General features: G+C 63.8%; 8 protein-coding genes and 1 non-coding gene across 9 annotated transcripts; 3 read left to right on the plus strand and 6 right to left on the minus strand.

Moving 5' to 3' along the window:
- Window positions 1-1,001: 1,001 nt before the first annotated feature.
- On the plus strand, window positions 1,002-2,033 carry yfmJ_2 (Putative NADP-dependent oxidoreductase YfmJ; the record flags this gene model as incomplete). Its single annotated transcript, XM_062775980.1, has 1 exon — window positions 1,002-2,033. The coding sequence occupies one exon, from the start codon at window positions 1,002-1,004 to the stop codon at window positions 2,031-2,033; it is 1,032 nt and encodes a 343-aa protein (XP_062631964.1).
- An 87-nt stretch (window positions 2,034-2,120) lies between these two features.
- Window positions 2,121-3,491, minus strand: LOC62_07G009427 (uncharacterized protein; the record flags this gene model as incomplete). The annotated part of the gene is made up of 1 exon (XM_062775981.1): window positions 2,121-3,491. One exon carries the CDS (start codon window positions 3,489-3,491, stop codon window positions 2,121-2,123), a length of 1,371 nt encoding a protein of 456 aa, XP_062631965.1.
- Window positions 3,492-5,528: 2,037 nt separating this feature from the next.
- On the plus strand, window positions 5,529-5,613 carry LOC62_07G009428. Its single transcript is given in 2 exon segments — window positions 5,529-5,566; window positions 5,578-5,613. It is a non-coding gene; the product is annotated as a tRNA-Asn (tRNA).
- A 970-nt stretch (window positions 5,614-6,583) lies between these two features.
- Window positions 6,584-7,485, plus strand: LOC62_07G009429 (uncharacterized protein; the record flags this gene model as incomplete). The annotated part of the gene is made up of 2 exons (XM_062775982.1): window positions 6,584-6,662; window positions 6,698-7,485. 2 exons carry the CDS (start codon window positions 6,584-6,586, stop codon window positions 7,483-7,485), a joined length of 867 nt encoding a protein of 288 aa, XP_062631966.1.
- Window positions 7,486-7,494: 9 nt separating this feature from the next.
- On the minus strand, window positions 7,495-11,155 carry asaE_14 (MFS transporter asaE; the record flags this gene model as incomplete). The annotated part of the gene is made up of 9 exons (XM_062775983.1): window positions 7,495-7,759; window positions 7,795-8,076; window positions 8,121-8,638; window positions 8,686-9,107; window positions 9,437-9,669; window positions 9,703-9,984; window positions 10,212-10,620; window positions 10,662-10,749; window positions 10,788-11,155. The coding sequence occupies 9 exons, from the start codon at window positions 11,153-11,155 to the stop codon at window positions 7,539-7,541; spliced, it is 2,823 nt and encodes a 940-aa protein (XP_062631967.1). The 3' UTR covers window positions 7,495-7,538.
- Window positions 11,156-11,735: 580 nt separating this feature from the next.
- On the minus strand, window positions 11,736-12,364 carry LOC62_07G009431 (uncharacterized protein; the record flags this gene model as incomplete). Its single annotated transcript, XM_062775984.1, has 2 exons — window positions 11,736-12,206; window positions 12,248-12,364. 2 exons carry the CDS (start codon window positions 12,362-12,364, stop codon window positions 11,736-11,738), a joined length of 588 nt encoding a protein of 195 aa, XP_062631968.1.
- A 323-nt stretch (window positions 12,365-12,687) lies between these two features.
- Window positions 12,688-13,462, minus strand: LOC62_07G009432 (uncharacterized protein). The gene is made up of 2 exons (XM_062775985.1): window positions 13,269-13,462; window positions 12,688-13,226 (listed from the first exon to the last, which is right to left on the minus strand). The coding sequence occupies exons 1-2, from the start codon at window positions 13,389-13,391 to the stop codon at window positions 12,759-12,761; spliced, it is 591 nt and encodes a 196-aa protein (XP_062631969.1). The 5' UTR covers window positions 13,392-13,462; the 3' UTR covers window positions 12,688-12,758.
- A 546-nt stretch (window positions 13,463-14,008) lies between these two features.
- Window positions 14,009-15,280, minus strand: LOC62_07G009433 (uncharacterized protein; the record flags this gene model as incomplete). Its single annotated transcript, XM_062775986.1, has 4 exons — window positions 14,009-14,092; window positions 14,125-14,716; window positions 14,899-15,152; window positions 15,188-15,280. 4 exons carry the CDS (start codon window positions 15,278-15,280, stop codon window positions 14,009-14,011), a joined length of 1,023 nt encoding a protein of 340 aa, XP_062631970.1.
- Window positions 15,281-17,467: 2,187 nt separating this feature from the next.
- Window positions 17,468-17,950, minus strand: LOC62_07G009434 (uncharacterized protein; the record flags this gene model as incomplete). Its single annotated transcript, XM_062775987.1, has 3 exons — window positions 17,468-17,486; window positions 17,554-17,819; window positions 17,855-17,950. 3 exons carry the CDS (start codon window positions 17,948-17,950, stop codon window positions 17,468-17,470), a joined length of 381 nt encoding a protein of 126 aa, XP_062631971.1.
- Between the last annotated feature and the right edge of the window lie 47 nt (window positions 17,951-17,997).

Consider the following 17,997-nt stretch of genomic DNA (forward strand, 5'->3'; position numbering starts at 1 on the left):
GGCGTTGGCCGACGCCAGCCACGCCCCGGCATACCGGGTATCTCGGCGACTGTGCCCTCTCGCTGCTGACGTGAGGGGTGAGGCTGTCAGAGTACGCTGGGCGGGCGGGGATGCCGAACGGCGTCGCTTGGCGTGCAGCATCGCTGTTCCTGCCCGTCGGGCTGTGGAGATTGTGGCGGCGGCATGCCACATGATCAGCAGCAGGTAGCGTGATGATGAGCATTGTGATTACGTTCGCGGCGTTCTTGGTGCGGCGCCGCGGCTCTGCCTCGAGGGCTGGCTGTCCACGGGCTCTTGAGCCTGCAGCTCGGCGTGATGCCCCTCGCCCGTGGCCATGTGCATAGCAGTACATACAGGCAAGGCAGCTCGAGTCCTCCCTGCCTCGATGCATACACGCTGCAACCACAAGCTCGGCGCTCGGTGACATCATTCCACGTGGCCGCCGCGCACCACCCGGACCAAAGTCGCCCCGCGCCGCGAGTCGATTGCTAACTTGCCCTCGGCGCCGTCCCAGCAAGCACCACTCAATCTCCCACTCCCTTTGCGCACTCTGCGCTCCATCGACGCCGCGTACACACCGCAAGGCTATTCCCAACGACCGAGCGGATATGCGCGCGGATGTGCAGCAGAGCAAGGCTCCAAGCGAGCCGAACGAGCGAGCGAGCGCGCGCGGCCCGCGCACGCGCACTCACACGCGCGATATCGGCGCAATCTGATATCCAACGCGTTTCGGCGTGGCCCCACCCCCCCAGCCAGGCTCACTCCGACACCATGTCTGGGGTCTTGGACGACTGCGACGACGAGCAGTCGCCGTCGGGGTGTTACTCAGCGTCGCCGAGGTGCTGACCACGACGACGCGGTTGGGGACGAGTTGGGGAGGTATAAAACACTGACCTTGGCCTCGACTCATGGCCATCATCACACTCCCAAAGATCACAGCTCTAACAAGCTCACACCGAACCCACAGCCCTCAACCAAACAAGTCAACCCACCCAACCGCAATGTCCATCCCCACCACCACCCAGGCAATCACGCTCACCGCCCCCGTCCGCGGCGAGGTCACGCCCTCGACCTTCGAGCTCAAGACGCTCCCACTCCCCGCCTTGAAGGCCGGCCAGGTCCTCCTCCGCCTCGAGGCGTTCAGCCACGAGCCGGCCCTCCGCCACTGGATCGACGCCGAGACGGACCCGAAGCGGCTGTACGTCCCGCCCGTGCTCGCGGGCGAGGTCGTGCGCTCGCCGTCTATCGGCACCGTCATCGCGTCCAACAGCGACAAGTGGGCCGTCGGCCAGCGCGTCGCCGCGCTCGCCGGCTGGGCAGAGCACGCCGTTGTCGACGACGCCATGGTGTCGGGCGAGGCCGTGTCCCTCCCCGACTCGGACCTGCACTCGCTCGACGTCCTCGGCTGGGTCGGCCTCACGGCCTACTTTGGCCTCTTCAAGGCCGGCCGCCCGATCAAGCAGGGCATGACCGTCGTCGTGTCCGGCGCGGCGGGGGGCGTCGGCTCCGTCGTGGTCCAGATCGCCAAGCACGTCCTGGGCGCGCGCGTGGTGGGCATCGCTGGCGGTGAGGACAAGTGTGCTTGGGTGCGCAGCCTCGGTGCGGACGAAGCCGTCGACTACAAGTCGCCCACGTTCGCGGCCGACCTCGCCGCCGCGCTGCCCGACTACGCCGACGTGTTCTTCGACAATGTCGGCGGCGCCGTCCTCGACGCCATGCTCGCCCTCGTCAAGCGCCACGGCCAGATCCTCATGTGCGGCGCCATGGACCAGTACAACGGCGGCGACCTCCGCCTGACCAACTGGAGCCAGGTGCTCTTCAACCGTATCGACATCCAGGGCTTCCTCTTCCTCGACTATGCCGACTCGACGGCCGAGGCGGTCGAGAACCTCGCCAAGTGGGTCGCTGAGGGCAAGATTGACGGGCCCAAGGCGCACACCGTGGTCGAGAACAAGCTTGAGGAGGTGCCTGCGACGTGGCAGCGCCTCTACTCGGGCGACTCGCGCGGCAAGCTCATCTCCAAGCTTGCGTAGTGTAGTCTGCAGCCCTCAGCGGTCCTAGCCTAGTAGAATGCATAAGTGATAGTACAATCTCCTGCCATGTCCTGGACCCATACTAGTCTACTGATTGCCAATCTCTTCCGCCGCGCGCCGGAAGATATCCTCGCCGGAGTCGACCCTCTGCACCATGTCAAGGTCAGGCAGGGGGTTGTTCCTCTGCACAAAGACGCGAAAGTCGTCCGGCACGGAGCGCGCAAACCTGACCTTCTCGACGCGCCCCTCGCGCGACTCCTGGACACACTTCATAGCGAACGAAGTGACGGCGCTCCTCGTACCCTGTGCGTCGTGGTGCGCCGACACGGCGAGGAGCAGTGCCGCCCAAAACGATCCCTCGCGGCGAGGCACCTTGCCCTCGACCCAGTGTAGCGTGATACCGTGGAGGCGGACCCACGTAAGATGCGTGTTGGTGAGGATGTCGAACATGACGTCGGTCGTCGTCTCGTGGTAGTACAAGTCGAGCTTCTTGAGCTTCGGCAGCGCGAGCGCCCCGTCCCGCAGGAGACACTGGAGCACCCTCAGCCCGTCCCCACCCTGCAGATACAGCCAGTCGAGGCTGACCGCCAGGCCGAGGAACCCCGCCAGCCCGCCCAGCTCACGTTCGAGGTCCTCCTCCGCCCCGTCCCTGCGTCGGACGTACAGGCGGAGCACCTCCAGCTCCCGCACCGCAGGGGCGAGGTAAGTCGCATGCCGCATGGCAGCCGCGAACGACGCAAGGTGCACCCCGTACAAGGTAGACGGGAGGATCTTGACCTGTTCAAACCCAGCCTCTTTGCGCGCGGCACAAGCGCCCGCCAGGCCAAACACCAACCCCCAAAACACGCGCGTCTCAACGTTCTCCCCGCCTTGGCCTAAGCCACATTGCTGGCGCAGGATGTGTCCCAGTCCGAGTGTCATCCGCGCGTCGGGCGGCGGGTTGTCGTCGTTGGCCCGCGGGTTCCAGTATCCCGTGGTCACTTCCCCCAATTTCGGGAGGTGCGCGAACGCTCTCCCGAGAAGAGTGGGCAGCAGCGCGCCTGGGCGCAGGAAGGGCGCCGAGGGATGTCGGCGCACGCCGGTCGTGCTGACCCGCATGACGTTGATAGTCGCGTCGAGCCCGTCGAGCTCGAGCAGCGCCAGTTGCTCATACAGTGTCGGCTTGTGCGGTGCCGTGTCGAACACACTCGCTGTGTTGACCGTGATGTACTTCACGTACGGGGCGACGAGCGGGTCAGACGCGATGGCTAGGAGGGCTCCCAGGCCGGCGGGGGTGGCGAGGACGCCGAACTCGCCGAAGAACCGCCGCCGGAGTGGCGCGAGCGCGTCGCTTATGACCGTGCATGACAGTCGCAGGGCGCATACGTCGGGGATTTGGAGGAGGTCTGCTATGTGCAGGAGGACGTCGGCGGGCAGGTCGGGGAGTGAAGTCGGCTGGGCAGGTTCAGTGTCGGCCATTGTTGGTGGCTGCGGTCGTCTTCGTGGTCAGTGTCGTCAAGTTAAGTGCGCCGTGATGTCACGGTCTGCGGGCATGCCTCGCCGTCGCCGCGTCAGCGTGCTCCGGTGTCCGTGGGGCTTGTGCACGTTGGGGACATGCATGTAGACGTTGAGGACATGCACTGCACATGCATACCGGGGTGAGTGCGCCTACTCCACCTTCTCCAAGTACAGCTCGTCGGCGACACGCGCAAAGATGTCGTCGCCCGGCTTTAGGCGGTGCACGTTTCCGTAGTTGTCGACGTCGTGAAAGCCGAGGACGAAGCAGCATCCGATCGAGTCGAGTGGCGCGGGGTGCTTAAAATCGATCGACAGGAAGTCGTAGCCCCCGGTCTCCATGGCTCCGCTGAGCTCGAGGGAGGTGACGGTGCTGGTCGTATAGAGGGCTTTGTGGTGCGCGGACACTGCCTCGAGGAGGGATACCCAGGCCGGCTCGCGACCGTGCTTCTCGCCCACGGCTCGGCTCAGCCTGATGTCCGTGAGCCGGACCCACGACGCGCGGGTCAATGTGAGGATGTCGAACAGAACGTTGGTGGTCGTGTCGTGCGCGATGAGCTCGAGGCGTTCGAGTCTGTCGAACCGCGGTGCAGTCGGCCCAACGAGGCTGGACAGCACCCCGGCGTCTAGCTGGCCGTCTCGCCCATACAGCGACAGTTGCGTGAGGCGCGGCATCATGCCCAAGAAGGCACCCAGTGCCGCGAGCTCGATGTTGGTTGGCGGCTCCTTGCGGCCGCCGACGCGGAGGCACAGATGGACGAAGTTGCCGAGGACGGGGGCGAGCAAGTCGGAGTAAGCCACGGCGTTGACAAACGACGTGTGACTCACGCCAACGTGCGTTGCGCGGATACCCTTTGGTGTGGCATACCCCTTCTCTGTGCGCGTCTCATGCGCGTGGGCCAGGCCGAAGAGGAGCGCCCAGAACAGACAGGTGATTGAAGATTGGCCTGGCCAGACGAGCTGGACACATTGGTCGAAAAGAGAGGCGTAACCCAGCAACGTGCCGGGTGGCGGGGTGCCAGTGTCCTCGCGGTGTTCGGGGTTCCAGTAGTCTGCGCTCACGGAGCGGAGTTCGGCAGGCGGACGAAGACCTGGGCGAGAAGGTTGGCGAGGGGCTTGTTTGGGTGCACTGGTTGATCGGGGTATAGCCGCTCTGGGGTGCCCATCACGCGGATGACGCCGAGGTCGAGCATGTCAAGCTCGAGCAGGCCGAGCTGCGCGTGCAGGGCTGGGCGGAGCTCGTCCTCCGTGTCGAGGACCACGGCGGCGTTGAGCTCGAGCGTGTCAATCAGCTCGGCTACGGGCGTGTTGTCCACCATGTCGAGCAGCGAGAGGATTGCCGCCCCCGTGGCGATGACGCCGACCCGGTGGAAGATGGTGCGCCGGAGCGGCGACAGCGCGTCGTTCACACTCGTGCATGTCAGCCGGAGGGCGGAGAGGGCCGGGAGGTACAGGTGCCCCGCGATGGCGAGGAGGATCTCTGGTGGGAGGTCGGGGAGGGAGGGAGCTGGGTGGTGGTCCATGTTGTGCCGGCGTGGTGAATGTTGCGACGATGAGAGAAACCAAGATTGTCTCAACCGCGGCTCTTGGAGGCGCATCGGGTCAGGGTTCAGCCTCCATCGCCGCCATTTGCTGGTCTTGACGGCGAGGCGCATGCCAAGCGTGGTGAGCGTTGGAGAGCCCAAGTAAGTGAGTAAGTATACAGCCAAGCGGCCAGCGCTCCGGTAGATAGCGAGGCGAGTGAGTGGTGAGCAGATGAATTGGAATCAGAACAACAAGTGGACGACCTCCACCGCGCTTTCGGCCCTCCCCGCCTCTTCCACCCGCCGCACCTCCTCTACTTTTCACCACCCTGCTGTTGGGCCTCGGACCAAGCTATCACGTCAAACTGCAGACCCATACACTCTTCTAGGCCCCGGCAGGTCAGACTTGCTCGCTACGCGGGAAGAGCAGCCTCACCCGCCCGCCCAAGACCGACCCACGACCACCAGGAACGTCATCTGCCCTATGGCTCAGTTGGCTAGCGCGTGGAGCTGTTACTTCTGCAACAACTCCGAGGTCCACGGTTCGAGCCCGTGTGGGGCAGGTACATCCTCTCTCTTTTGCCCTGCAGGCCGTCGCACCCGTCTCCGACGCGGAACAGCACTTTCGGCGTCGGTTGGTTGGTCGGTTGGGCGACTGTGATTTTTCTTGGCAGCGTCCCCACGGGGAAAGTGGAGGCGCGGCTTCCTCACGGCCATGTCCGAGCATCCAGTTGTTTACGCGACCTCCTCCTCGTCGCCCTCGGCATCGCCCTGCGTCGCTTCGCCGATACTCGCTGCGCGTGGCGTGAGAGTTCGTTGCCGCGTTCGACAGGATCCACAACGTCCATCGCAGGGCGCTCTCGGCAGGCAGCCTGCCGAGTGGACGAGGCGCCACAGAACCTCCCCCACTCCCGCTCCCCACTTGCCCTCGGCCAACCACACGCCCGCGAAAGCACACAGCACGGCCTTTGACCCTCGGCAGGCCGACGGCAAGCTACCCCTCCACTTTCCGCGTTGCCTATCAGACAACAGAGGTTGCACAGCCCCGCGCGCGGGAATTTGATGTCGCGGTATTCTGGGCAGCTATCAGATCTCGTCTCGCCTCGGCTCGGGTATCCCGCCTGCCCCGTCGGCATGTCCGCGGTGGCACTGAATCCACACGGCCACGACATTCCCCTCTGACGTCCACTTGTGTTTCTGGGATCTGGATTGACGTGCGTCCCCGAATCGAGGCAGCAGGTTCTCCGACTCGCGGTGGACGGTGCTGTGTGCGTTGGGCGAGTGACGCGGTGGCGGTGCGACCTAATCGTGTGGGGGATCTCGACGAGTAGCTTCCTCACTCTAAGCTCCACGGAACTGGACAATGTCAACGACGCATATCGTACGACGGCTGCGCGGAAGTGGTATCTGCACCGCTCTGACAAAGGTGTTGGCGACTGTTGCTCGGGGTGTGGCCAGGAGCGACCAGGTGGCGGAGTATACAAACAAGGCTGGCGGGTGCACAAGCCGCCCATTAGTGCCACCCACAGCACAATGAAGACCAGCACCATCATCAGCTACGCTCTCCTGGCGGCGACGAGCCTCGTGCGCGCCGCTGACCCCGTCGTGGACCGTAAGTCTCTCCTTTGTTGGCAGCTCTGACGCCAGTCCACCCGAGGCAGTACGGCTACGGCCCTGGGTACGGCGACACGACGACCAAAGCGGCCGCCACGGCCACCGGGTCGGCCGCGGCATCCGAGGCGACCGAGTACGGGGGCGGCTATGGCGGCTCGAGCGGCTCCGAGGCAGGCGAGTACGGCGGCCTCAAGATCTCCCCTCACTCCGCCGTGCTGGCCCACGCAGTCTGCGGCGCGCTCGCGACCATGCTCTTCCTCCCGTCTGGCGTGCTCGCGGCACGCGTGATCCGCGGCGTGTCCCCCAGCCGCTCGTGGTTTCTAATCCATGCCGGCGTGCAGGGCGTCGTTGGCCTGGGTCTCATCACGGCCGGCGCGAGTATCGGCTGGGCGCGCTTCACGCTCAAGACAATCGACACGCCGCACCGCAAGGCAGCCGTCAGTCTGTTCGTCATCGTCTGGGTGCAGGCGCTGCTCGGGGCGATCACGCACGCCGTCGGCGCCAAGCGCCTGCGCCGCGGCCCGCTCAACTTTGTCCACTGGACGCTCGGCCTCGCGACCGTCGGCCTTGGGTGGGCCGTCGCGTGGCTCGGCTTCACGAGCGAGTGGACGTACCGCGGCCACGGGGAAGTGAGCCACAAGTGGCGGATCGGGTGGGGCGTGGTCATCGGTCTCTGGATCCTCGCGTACGCTGCTGGGCTGGCGCTGCTGCCGCGCCAGCTGAAGCGCGAGGCGGCCACCAACGAGGTGACGCGTGTCGCGCGCCTCGGCTCGGAGACGGAGGCCAAGGACACGCGCGAGGAGCCGTTCAGCGTGAGTTAGTAATGCATGCCCTGTAGTACACCATGTAGTAGTCGATACGATGAAGAAGCGTTCTATGTGTTCGGGAAGATGAGCGCCGTGAGGCCGCCGGCAAAGGTCACGACACCAGTGTACAGCATCATCGAGCCGTAGTTGGTGGTATAGGCGCCTTTTGCGCCGGCCACCGCGCCGGACTTGAGGAGCGCAGTGGAGATGGGGCCAGAGGCGAAGTTGCCCGCGCCGCGGAGCATCGTCAAGATGGAGAACAGGAGACCAGGGAGGGTCATGTCGTCTTCTGCCCTGTCAGCGGCGCAACGTCGAGATACTCACGGCTGACGTAGATGATCATTTGGGACCACGCGGACGCGGATGCGAGCGCCGTCAGTCCCCACACGACGGCGAACGCGACAAGCAGCGAATCTTTCGTGCCCATGCCCCACAAGGCACACGCCGACACGGCCGCAAACACGCACGAGCCGAGGACCACCCAGCGTACTTGGAACCGGTCGGACAGGTGGCCCGTGAGCAGGTTGCCCGCGATGCTGGCGCCGTACATGAGCGCGACGAGGGACGTTCCGCTAGGGTGAGTGGGGCCGACGACCTCGGCGAAGGCTGGCATGTCAGCGCCCGCCCGTCGTTCCTTGTAGCCTACTCACTCGGGATCCACAGCGTGGGCAGGAAGTTGGCCATGGCCGTGACAAGCACCCACCCGCACATGGCCCAGACCGCGCGCCGGCGCAGGAACCCCCAATCAAGCTTGGGGAACACGCGCGTGCGGACACCCGCATGACGCTTAGGCAGGGGCACGCGCCGGCGGATGAAGAGGATCGCGATACCATTCGCCACGCCGAAGATTGCGCCGAGCGTGATCATGGTCGCCTTGTACCCTACGCCCTTGAGCAGTGCGTGTCCGAGAAGGGGGAAGAACGTCCCGCCCGCCGCGGCGCCAGAGTACATGATCCCCGTGGCGAGGCCGCGGCGCGCATGGAACCACTCGTACAGGATCGTCGCGCAGGGGAGGTAGAGCGCCCCGCAGAGGGGGTACAGCAGGCCGAGCGTGATGATGAGGTGCCATGCCTGCGTCACGAACGCCGTGGAGACGAGGCCGAGCGTGCCGCAGACGAGGCCGAAGATCTGGATGTACTTGGTGTAATGGGCGAGCGCGGCGAGGATGCTGCGTCGGCGTCAGCTGGGCAGAGAGACACGGTGTGTGGTACTGACGGCCCCAGGAACCCCGCGCCGACCATCAACAGCCCGTTCATCAGCGTAGCAGCCAGCGTGACCGTGCTCTCCTCGCCGGGGAACATCTCGGCGACCCAGAAAGCGTGCAGCACGCCAACGGAGTACGGCAGCCCCCACACGATCATCTCGCACGTCGTCGCGCCGGCAAGGAAAAGCCACGCCTGGCGCCCGCCATCGACGGGCGGGAGGGCGGGCGTCGCGTCGAGCGGGGATTCGGGGTCGCCTGTGGCCGCGGCGAGCAGGTCGGGGTCGTATGGCGCGATTGCGAGCGCTGTCAGGTCGTGTGCGGGGCCGTCGGTTGACTTGCTTGTCGTTAGCGGGGTGAGCGGGATCGCATTCTCGCCCGCCGCTCCGCCGGCGGCCTCGAGCGGCGTGCGTGCGCGAGACGTGGTCGCTTGTAGCTGTATACTTGTCGCCATTGATGCGTTGTGGGGCATCAATGCATGCGATGGCGACGTTTATGAGGCCGTGGGATATAGAGGCTTCGCTTGTCGCGCGTCGGCGGTTACTTGGATCCCGCCCGACTTTTGACTCGGAAAGCGCGGCAACGCGGCAAGACGGCCAAGACCGAAGGCGGCATCGCGCGGCACTCGAGTCGCCATCGTCGGATGTTGTTTTTGTCCAGGCTATGCATATGCGAGTGCGGTTCACTCTGTCTATAATACAGTGGTCCGTTCGGGCGGCCCCCATGCGGGTCCTGCACGTACATGGCGCGGCGCTACGTCGAGACGCGCCGCGACGTGATCGGGAACATGGCGGCGATGAGCCCGCCGACAAACGTCACGGCCCCGGTGTAGAGCAGCAGCACGCCATAGTTGGTCGAGCCGTACACCCCTGCGGCGCCTTTGAGCACACTCGTCTTGAGCAGGGCGGTCGACAGCGGGCCAGAGGCGAAGTTGCCGCCGCCGCGCAGGCCCGTCTCCATGGCGAACAACAACCCAGGCAGGGTCGGGTCGTCCTCTGCTGGTCAGCTCGCGCACCTTGCGCCCAACTCACGCGAGATGTAGCTGATCATCCGGCTCCACGAGGACGCGGTGCTCAACCCCGTCAAGCCCCAGACCAGGCAGAACATGATCAGAAGCGCGTCGCTCGCGCCCCAGCCCCACAACGTCCATGTTGCCAGCGACGACATGACGCACGCGCCGAAAACCACCCATCCGGCCGGGTAGCGGTCTGACAGCCACCCGATTGACAGGTTGCCTACCACCGATGCGGCGTACATCAGTGATACGAGGTCCGTGCCGCCGATCTTCTTGGTACCAACGACTTGGGCGAAAGCTGTGGTGTGAGCGTTGTTCACTGGAGGTCGAGGTGCAGCTAGGAGGTCGTCGTCGTCGGACGAGAGCAGGAGTTCACCGTGGGTAGGGAGGTACGAGGCCCATAACCTCGCGGCGGGTGATCACCCGCCCCAGAAATAAGACTGCCTCAGAAGTGCCGGCCCACAGTCTGGCCGTGGCCATCAACAAGCCCCTGTTGCCATCCCCAAACGCATCGCTGCCACTCACTTGGCATCCACAGCGAGGGGATAAAGTTGCCCATGGCCGTGAGCACCACAAACCCGCTCATGGCCCAGATCGCACGGTGCTTCAAGAAGCTGTAGTCGATGCGCGGGCGGCGCGCGCGAGTGACCCGGGCGACGGGTACACGGTGCTTGACGAACAGCAGCGCGACGCCGTTACCGACGGCGAAGATCGCGCCGAGGGTCAGCATGGTGCCCTTGTGCCCGAAGCGCTGGAGAAGTGCGTGGCCCAGCAGCGGGAAGAACGTGCCGCCCGCCGCTGCTCCAGAGAACATGATCCCCGTCGCGAGGCCGCGGCGGGCGTGGAACCACTCGTAGATGATGGATACGCAGGGGAGGTAGAGCGCGCCGGCGCAGGGGTAGAGGAAGCCGAGGGTGATGACGAGGTGCCAGGCCTGGTGTCAGCGGGGTCATACTGCTCACGTGCCTTGGTTACGAAGGCCGACGAGATGAGCCCGACCGCGGCGACGACGAGGCCGGCGATCTGGAGCATCTTGACGTGATTTGGGAACGCGGCGAGGAGGCTATCGTCAGCGATGATGCCAGCAGCGTGCTTACTTACGGCCCGAAGAACGCCGCACCGGCGAAGAGCATGCCGTTCTGGAGTGTCGCGGCCAGCGTGATCGTCCCCTCGTTGCCTGGGAACATCTCGTGCGCCCAGTACGCGTGGAGCACGCCGACAGAGTACGGCAGGCCCCAGGTGATTGTCTCGACGACCGTGCCGGCCACGAGGAACGACCAGGCGCCGATACCTCGGTCGACCGGTGGGAGTGAAGGTACCTCGCGCGCCGTGGTCGGGAGGGCGTCCGAGCTGCCTGTTGCTGGCGTCGGGGGCTCGAGTGTTGGTGCTGGCGACTCGGCGGGCGAGTCCGCCGGCAGTGGACGTAGCTCGAACGACGCTTTTCTTGATTCAACTTGTGTGCTTGCCATGGTAGATCAGTGGGTAAGAGAGACAACATGCATGGATGAGTCGGCGTCCCGACTTTTAGTTGTCTCGGTCGGTTGTGTCAGTGGAGCAGCAACGAGATCTCTTGGCTCGGTTGTCTCGTTACAAGTCGAGTCAACAAATGACGCCGTTGCTCTCTGTTTAAACGAATCGTCGGGACGTCTAATCGGCCGGACCTCGTTTCGGTGGTCGGCGACTTGGCGCCGACTTCTGCGCGCCAGGCCCGCACGCCCGATCCCTGCCTGTGCATCAGCGTACTCGGCTCCTTATCTATGCACAGCCGCCGGTACCCACTGGGTGATTCAGGGTATTTGTGTTCACGCCCGCGCTCGTACGCGGTCCGTGAAGTTGGGGTGAGTGTCGCTGGGCGAGGTGTAGACAGGCTTGGGTCAGCTGCGTTAGAAGCGACCGCGGTCAGCGCGCCGGATGCTACATGCATGGATGTGTGGGGTACAAGGGACTGTGGGGTGGGGCGGGGGGCCAAGTCACTACCGAAGTGACTGCTATCATTGTCCATGTTGCTCAGTCGCTGAAACGAGACTTGAAGGAGCCCACCGGGGGGTCTTACTCGTCCTGGTGGTCGCCGTTGCGGGAACGCTTGTCGGGGGCCTTGTCGTACCGCAGAGTGACGCTGCGTCCACCGCTGGTGTGGTCTGTCGATGGACCAAACTCGTAGATGCGGTGGCGGTCGTTGTCGTTCTGCACGTCATAGTGAAGGAGACGGCGCGGCGGGTTGTTGGACGAGTTGGACCTGGTGGGGGACGATGGGAAGTTGACCTCGTGGTGCGGATAGCGCGACAACTCAGTGAATTGGAACACGGTGGACTTGTTGGGCACGAGCATGACGTCGTACGCATCAATGTCCAGCCAGCGACCTTCCATGACGCAGTCGAGGATGAAACGCTGGTCGAGGAAGCGCACAGACGGATGGAAGAGTTGCTTGGGAGGAAGGCCGTGAACGGCACGGCCGGTCTTGTCGACGGGCACGAGACAGTACAGCGCCGAACTGCGGGTCGCCATAGTCCCTCCGGAGGTCTGGTGGTCAGTGGTGCTCACGCAGAAGGGTTGCAACTTACGACAATGAGCCAGGGAAGGTTGTGACCGCACCCCTCGCCGTTGTAAAACGTGCAGGGCTGGTGGGTCGCAAAGACCTGCGCCGGGGGAGGCGGTGGTGGAGCGGCTATGTCGTCCATGCTGGAGAGGGTGGAGAGTGACAGAGAGAGAGAGAGAGAGAGGCAGAGAGATTGAGATGGAGAGAGAGAGAGAGAGAGAGAGAGAGAGCGGAGATGTCAAGACTCGCTTGAACAACAGGTGGAGAGTGTAATGAAGAAACGAGGCAAGTTGGGTGACGAGTCTGGAGACTAAACAGTGACGCCCCTGGCGCCCATCCAGTCGCGTCAACTGCAACACGCCAGTGGCAATCATGACATGCAACAAGGTGGTGTCGTCGTGCCCAAGTCATTGTGACAAGCTTCTATGCATCGGTCGTGTACTGAGGGAGCGTCCATGTTACTGCTCGGGGCGGAGAAGAGAGAGGGGGATGACGTGGGTGGGCGCACTGCATACTCGTGGGAGGGGGGTGGCGCACTACACACGCACGCGAGAGGAGGAGGGGCCCTCGATCGCGTCCTCGTCGTCGCGCGCGCGCTTGACAGAGACCGAGGTGGTGCCCGTACCGTTGGTCGTGAGGGGGCCATCGCGAGCCGGCGTCGGCGGGGTAGAGTTGACACTCGCATCGTCGTCATCGTCCGTGTCGGATCCAGCGTCGCGGAGGTCGTTGCGGTCGGGCTGGGGCTGGTGCGCGGGGTGAGGGTTGTACTCGACCTGCTGGGGTGCCATCACGCGCTGGCGTTCCGAGAGAACAAGGTCGTACGGGTCGGGATCAAGCCAGCGGCCGGCGGTGCAGCAGTCGGCGACGAATCTCGAGTCGAGGAAGCGCACGCAGGGGTGGAAGAGGCGCTTGGGGGGCAGGCCGCCCACGACGCGACCATCGTGGTTGACGTGCAGAAGGCAGAATAGGGCATTGCGCGCGCTCTCCATGTCGCCGCCCATTTCCTAATACTCAGCGTGTGCGATCGAGGGACATGAACAACTTACCTCGATGAGCCAGGCGAGGATCTTGCTGCAGCCCACACCGAGGACAAAGGTGCACGGGCTGTAGGCTGCAAAGACCTGCGGCGGCTGGCGAACGGCAGTGTAGAACACGTACTGCATCTCCATGGTGGAGAGAGTTGAGAGGGTCAAGAGTGTCAAGAGACGAAGATGACAAGGGAAGGAGAGAAGGGTTGATGGACAGCTAGTTGATGAGAGGGTGGCGAGAAAAGAAAGTCAGCCGCGTGCCGCCGTTAATTGTGCCCGTAGCACTGCAAGTGCGTCAAGTGCGTCAGTGTGGCAGATGGCGTGCCGTCAACGTCCTTCTCACCAGGCATGCAATACGGATCTAGCATGGCCATTTGCTGCTCGTCGCTACTTGTGATGCATAGGCATGGCCCTTACGAAAAGTCGCTATGCACTGTAGGTAGAGTCAGCTGACGGGCGCCCGCGCCCTCCTCGACCACGTCTCCCCCGCCTCGTCTTTTGAGGTGGTGAAGAGTTCGTGATTGCCTGCGCTCCAGCGGCCCTGGTAGTATGCTCACTCGACGATTCGGAACGGTGGGAGCTCGTGCTCGCAGTCGGTGTGTCACTGGAGAAGAGGGGCGCGAGCGGCGCCACAACCCGCGACGACGAGGACGACGCCGTGAGCACGACGTAGGGCTCGAGCGGCTGGAAAAAGCGGTGCAAGGCGCAGTCCGTCACGAAGCGCTGGCGGAGTATCTTGACCGCGGGGTGGAGCGCCGTCACGAGTGGAAGGGGGCGAAGGTGCGGTCTGGGACGATGATGTACAGCGCTTTCGAGAAGGACTCGATCGTGCCCCCCATGGTCTGAGAGTCAGCAGAACACGGGTACAGCTCACCTCGATGAGCCATGCAGTGCCGGGTGCACAGCCTTCAGTCACGAAGAACGTGCTCGAATGGTCTCGGAAGACGGCGGTCGGCGGGGCGGAGTCGGTGTGCGGGGAGGGATGGAGGGTGACTGTCTCCGAGGGGCGTAGTGGGATTGGCGTGGGGAAGGGGGACGAGAGCCGAGACAGGGCTTCGGGGACGGGGGTAGCGGCAGGGGAGGGGGACGCAATGGGGACGCGAGAAAATGCCGGGGCAAGGCGAGCATTCTCATCCGCGGCGGCTAGTGCGAGGGCGGAGCGAAGACGTGGGTCTCGCGGGTTGGCACGAGCGAAGCGAGGGGGCGTGACTGGTGCGGCGGCTGAGATGCTGGAACCACTGTCCGTCGGCACAGCGGGCGAGGAGGGGGCATTCAAGGCGGTAGATGTGCCCGGCGCGACAGTAGCAGGCGAGGCAGATGCCACGACCGTGGTGGCAGGTGGCACAGCTTCAACTTTCGGTGCTGGCGACGCTTGGCGGCCGACAACCCGAGTGGGAGGCGAAGCCGATCGCCGCCTCGGCCTAATGGCGGCCGGTGTGACAGGAGCAGGCGAGGCAGCTGCGACCCTGGGGGCGGGCGACGCAGGCGGGACGTTCGGTGCTGGCGGCGCCTGGTGGTCCACAACCCGAGCAGGAGGCGAGGCCGAGCGCCGCCTCGGTCCAATGGAGTGTCCGCCCAACCTGGGAGGACTTGGGCCTTGTGCCGGTCGGCGGAGCCTACAGTCAGCAAAGCCGGACAACACACGCACCTAACGACCCAGCGCGAGTCGCGCGGCTCGCGGCCGTCACGCGCCCACGTGGCGACATAAACAGGTAGAACAACAACCGTGCGCCCAAGCCTCCAGGTGCTGTATGCCAGCTCGTGGAAGTTCATCCCTGCGTAGCGCAGCGCTTCTGGCGGGCGGTGCGTGTCATCGATCACCCAGTCACAGCCCTCCGAGAGGTGGTGGGCGACGACGTGGGTCGTGAGGCGCAAGTTGTTGGTCAGGGCGCCGCCGTTCGCCTGGAGTTAGCTTGCTCTTGGGGGCACGCACATACGGTTATGAGGTTGTGTGTGTGGTTCACCGCCGCGCCGGGCTGGTTGCCCCTGTGTACGAAGAAGTGGCACCCCCTCATGCTCTTTTGCGACATGGTGAATGTGATCGGTCAGTCAACTAGAGTATGTATGTAGGTTGACAAGTGAGTTTGTGTGTCAACTGTGTGTCAACGGCGTGTTTATACCCTCGTGTGTGGGGACCGGTGCGAGAGTGCACACACTTGGCGTGCGCAAGTGGTCTCTTCGGGGCACCATGGTGAGCGAGAGGTGTTAGGATTACACACGGGGCAAAATGTACTAGTAATCGCCCGAGACGATGGGCGATCATGTCCCAACAATACGGCGGTGGGGCCACACGGCGCGAGCAGAGGCGCCAGTCACCCGCGCACCAAAAACGGCTCGCACTCGTCCCAGGACCCCGGCCGCCAATCTCCTTCCTCCTGAGACAGGTCCGGATTCTGCGAACGAGAGAATCGAACCGCCGCCATGTCGACCAGAGGGAGTAACAGTACGACTGTTGTTCCATGATCGCCACGACTGCGCTGTTGCGATGCTTGTCTGGAACCCACTCGCTCAAGAGGCCTCTACCGCTCTGGAGCACCGGAAAGAAGTTATCATCGAGGTGGCATGTGTCATTGCAGCTATGGAGGTGTTACGCCGAGGCCGAAGCGCCACTTTATCCCATTTTGTGGCGGCAGACCACGGTAGCATCGGGGACAATCTTGCACACGGAGCCACAACTGTAGAAAAAATGAGACAATTCGCAAGGCCAGCTTGCGAGCACTGGTAATATGCACTTAGTGACTTCTGGACGGTTACGTCTCGTTCAACGACGCTCGCGGCGGTCCGGTCGCTTATCCGGGCCACTGTCCTCGGGCGAGTGGATACGCTTGGTCGCGGTCGAGGGACCAGCACCTGTGACGCCGGCCGGGGTCGATGGGTGTGACGATGCAGTAGACTCGCGGGTACGCGCTGGGGTCCTCGGTGCGGACGGTGGAACGCGTGAAGGGCCCGGGGTTGGTGGGCGCGAGCTCGGCGCCGAGGGGCCGGGGGTCACTGGACTTGTATCGTGGGTCGGGAGCAGCTGTTGGGCGCCAGTCGAGCGGGCAGAGCAGCTCTTCGATTTATTGGGCCTGCGGCGTTGCGCGGCGTTTTGGCTGGGTACAGAGGGCTCACGGTCCGACCCACGATGACAGACGGGTGCTGTGTCGCCGTTTAGCTGTGTGGCGCTGACGGCGGTCGAGGATGCCGCATATCGCGAGGCTGTCGCAAACGCCCGCGACACACCACTGTCGGGTGGACCCAATGCTGAGCGGGTAACTGCCTCACCACCCTCCGTAGTGGCTGTGGAAGACGACATTGGGGGGCGGGCCCCGTCGCTGCCCATTTCCATGGTGCCATGGAGCGGGGCTACCTTTCGAGGGTTCGAACTAGCGGGTGCAGGCGTCGGAGTCGACTGTGGCACTCTTATGGGCATGGAGGCGGGCGAAGACTCATCGACGACAGCCGAGGTGACGGAAGTCGAAGTTTGCTCGTTTGCTGGGTGGGGACTGGCGTTGGAGACGCGTGATCTGGGCGGAGTACGTGGTGCCGGGGCCATATTCGAGCTCCATTGGGCAGCCGGTGCCCCTGAAGTGCGAGCCTCATACCCTTCACGGGGTAAAAATTGGCGCTGCAACGCGCAGTCTACGATGAATTGGTGCCACAGGACACGTCCGGGAAGGCAAAGCGCAGCAGCGGAAGGGGTCGTGTCGTCAGGAATGATAATAAAACGCGCCTCAAACTGGTCCTCCTCAATCGTGCCGCCCAGGCTCTGGGAAGTGTCAGTTGATATCGTTCAGGAGCATATACTACGTACCTTGATGAGCCATGCTGTCCCTATCGAGCAGCCGTCAGCGACAAAGAAGCTTTTTTTACGGCCAGTGATGACTTTAGGTGCCGAGGTGTCGGTGTAAGACGTATAGCGGAGAGGACCTGGTGCTGGTGGCAGCAACACATTCCCCCCAGGAACAGTTCCAGCGGGATGTACGTTTGACGGTAAGCTGACTGTTTGAGTGCTGGTGATGGGGGCCGCTGGGCTGTCTTCGACCGCAGTGGCAGCTGGGGTGGTCGGGCCAGGCGGAGCTGGTGGGGTGGAAGCGGCGCCGGCGACGCCGCCATTTGCCACGCCATAGTTCATCGGTGAGGAGCTGGGGCCCAAGGCAGGCGACACGCCGGTGGCGGAAGATTCTTCAAAGTCATGGGACTCAGACTCAGACACCTCAAGGGAGCCATCTATGGTATCAATGGGTTCCGTGTCGGCTGGCGAGTCACCGGACTGCGAACGGCTGCGAAGCCTGATGTTAGCGTGTACTGGCAGCCTACTCACTGAATATTCCAGGATGCTGCGCTGTCGCCTGTTGGCTGACGGCCATGTTCTGACCACGCCTGGATGTACTCTAGCAGCACGACTCTGGGTTTCTTGGGGGTGTGAAACGCCACATAGGCAATCTGGGTGAAGTCCATGTCCCGAGTGTCCATTGACGACGGCGGCTTGTGTCTCGGCATCACCTCCCAGTTGTGGATTCCGTCGCGGGGGAGGGCCACAACATGTGTCGCGCTTTCAATGTCTTGAGTAACTGTACCACCTTGACTCTGACAGGTGAGCAATAGCCATGGTGGCCACTCACTTTAACGAGGTCTTCGGAGTCGCGTAAGGTGCGGAGTGTTAGGCCGTGCCGTTGGAAGAAGAAGACGCATCCCTCCATACTGTTGTTCGACGCCATTGCGCTCAGGTCGTCTCGGGGTTTGGTTTGGGGGGGGGCGAAGTGTG

This window comes from Vanrija pseudolonga, chromosome 7, assembly GCF_020906515.1.
Source record: "Vanrija pseudolonga chromosome 7, complete sequence".
NCBI lineage: Eukaryota > Fungi > Basidiomycota > Tremellomycetes > Trichosporonales > Trichosporonaceae > Vanrija > Vanrija pseudolonga.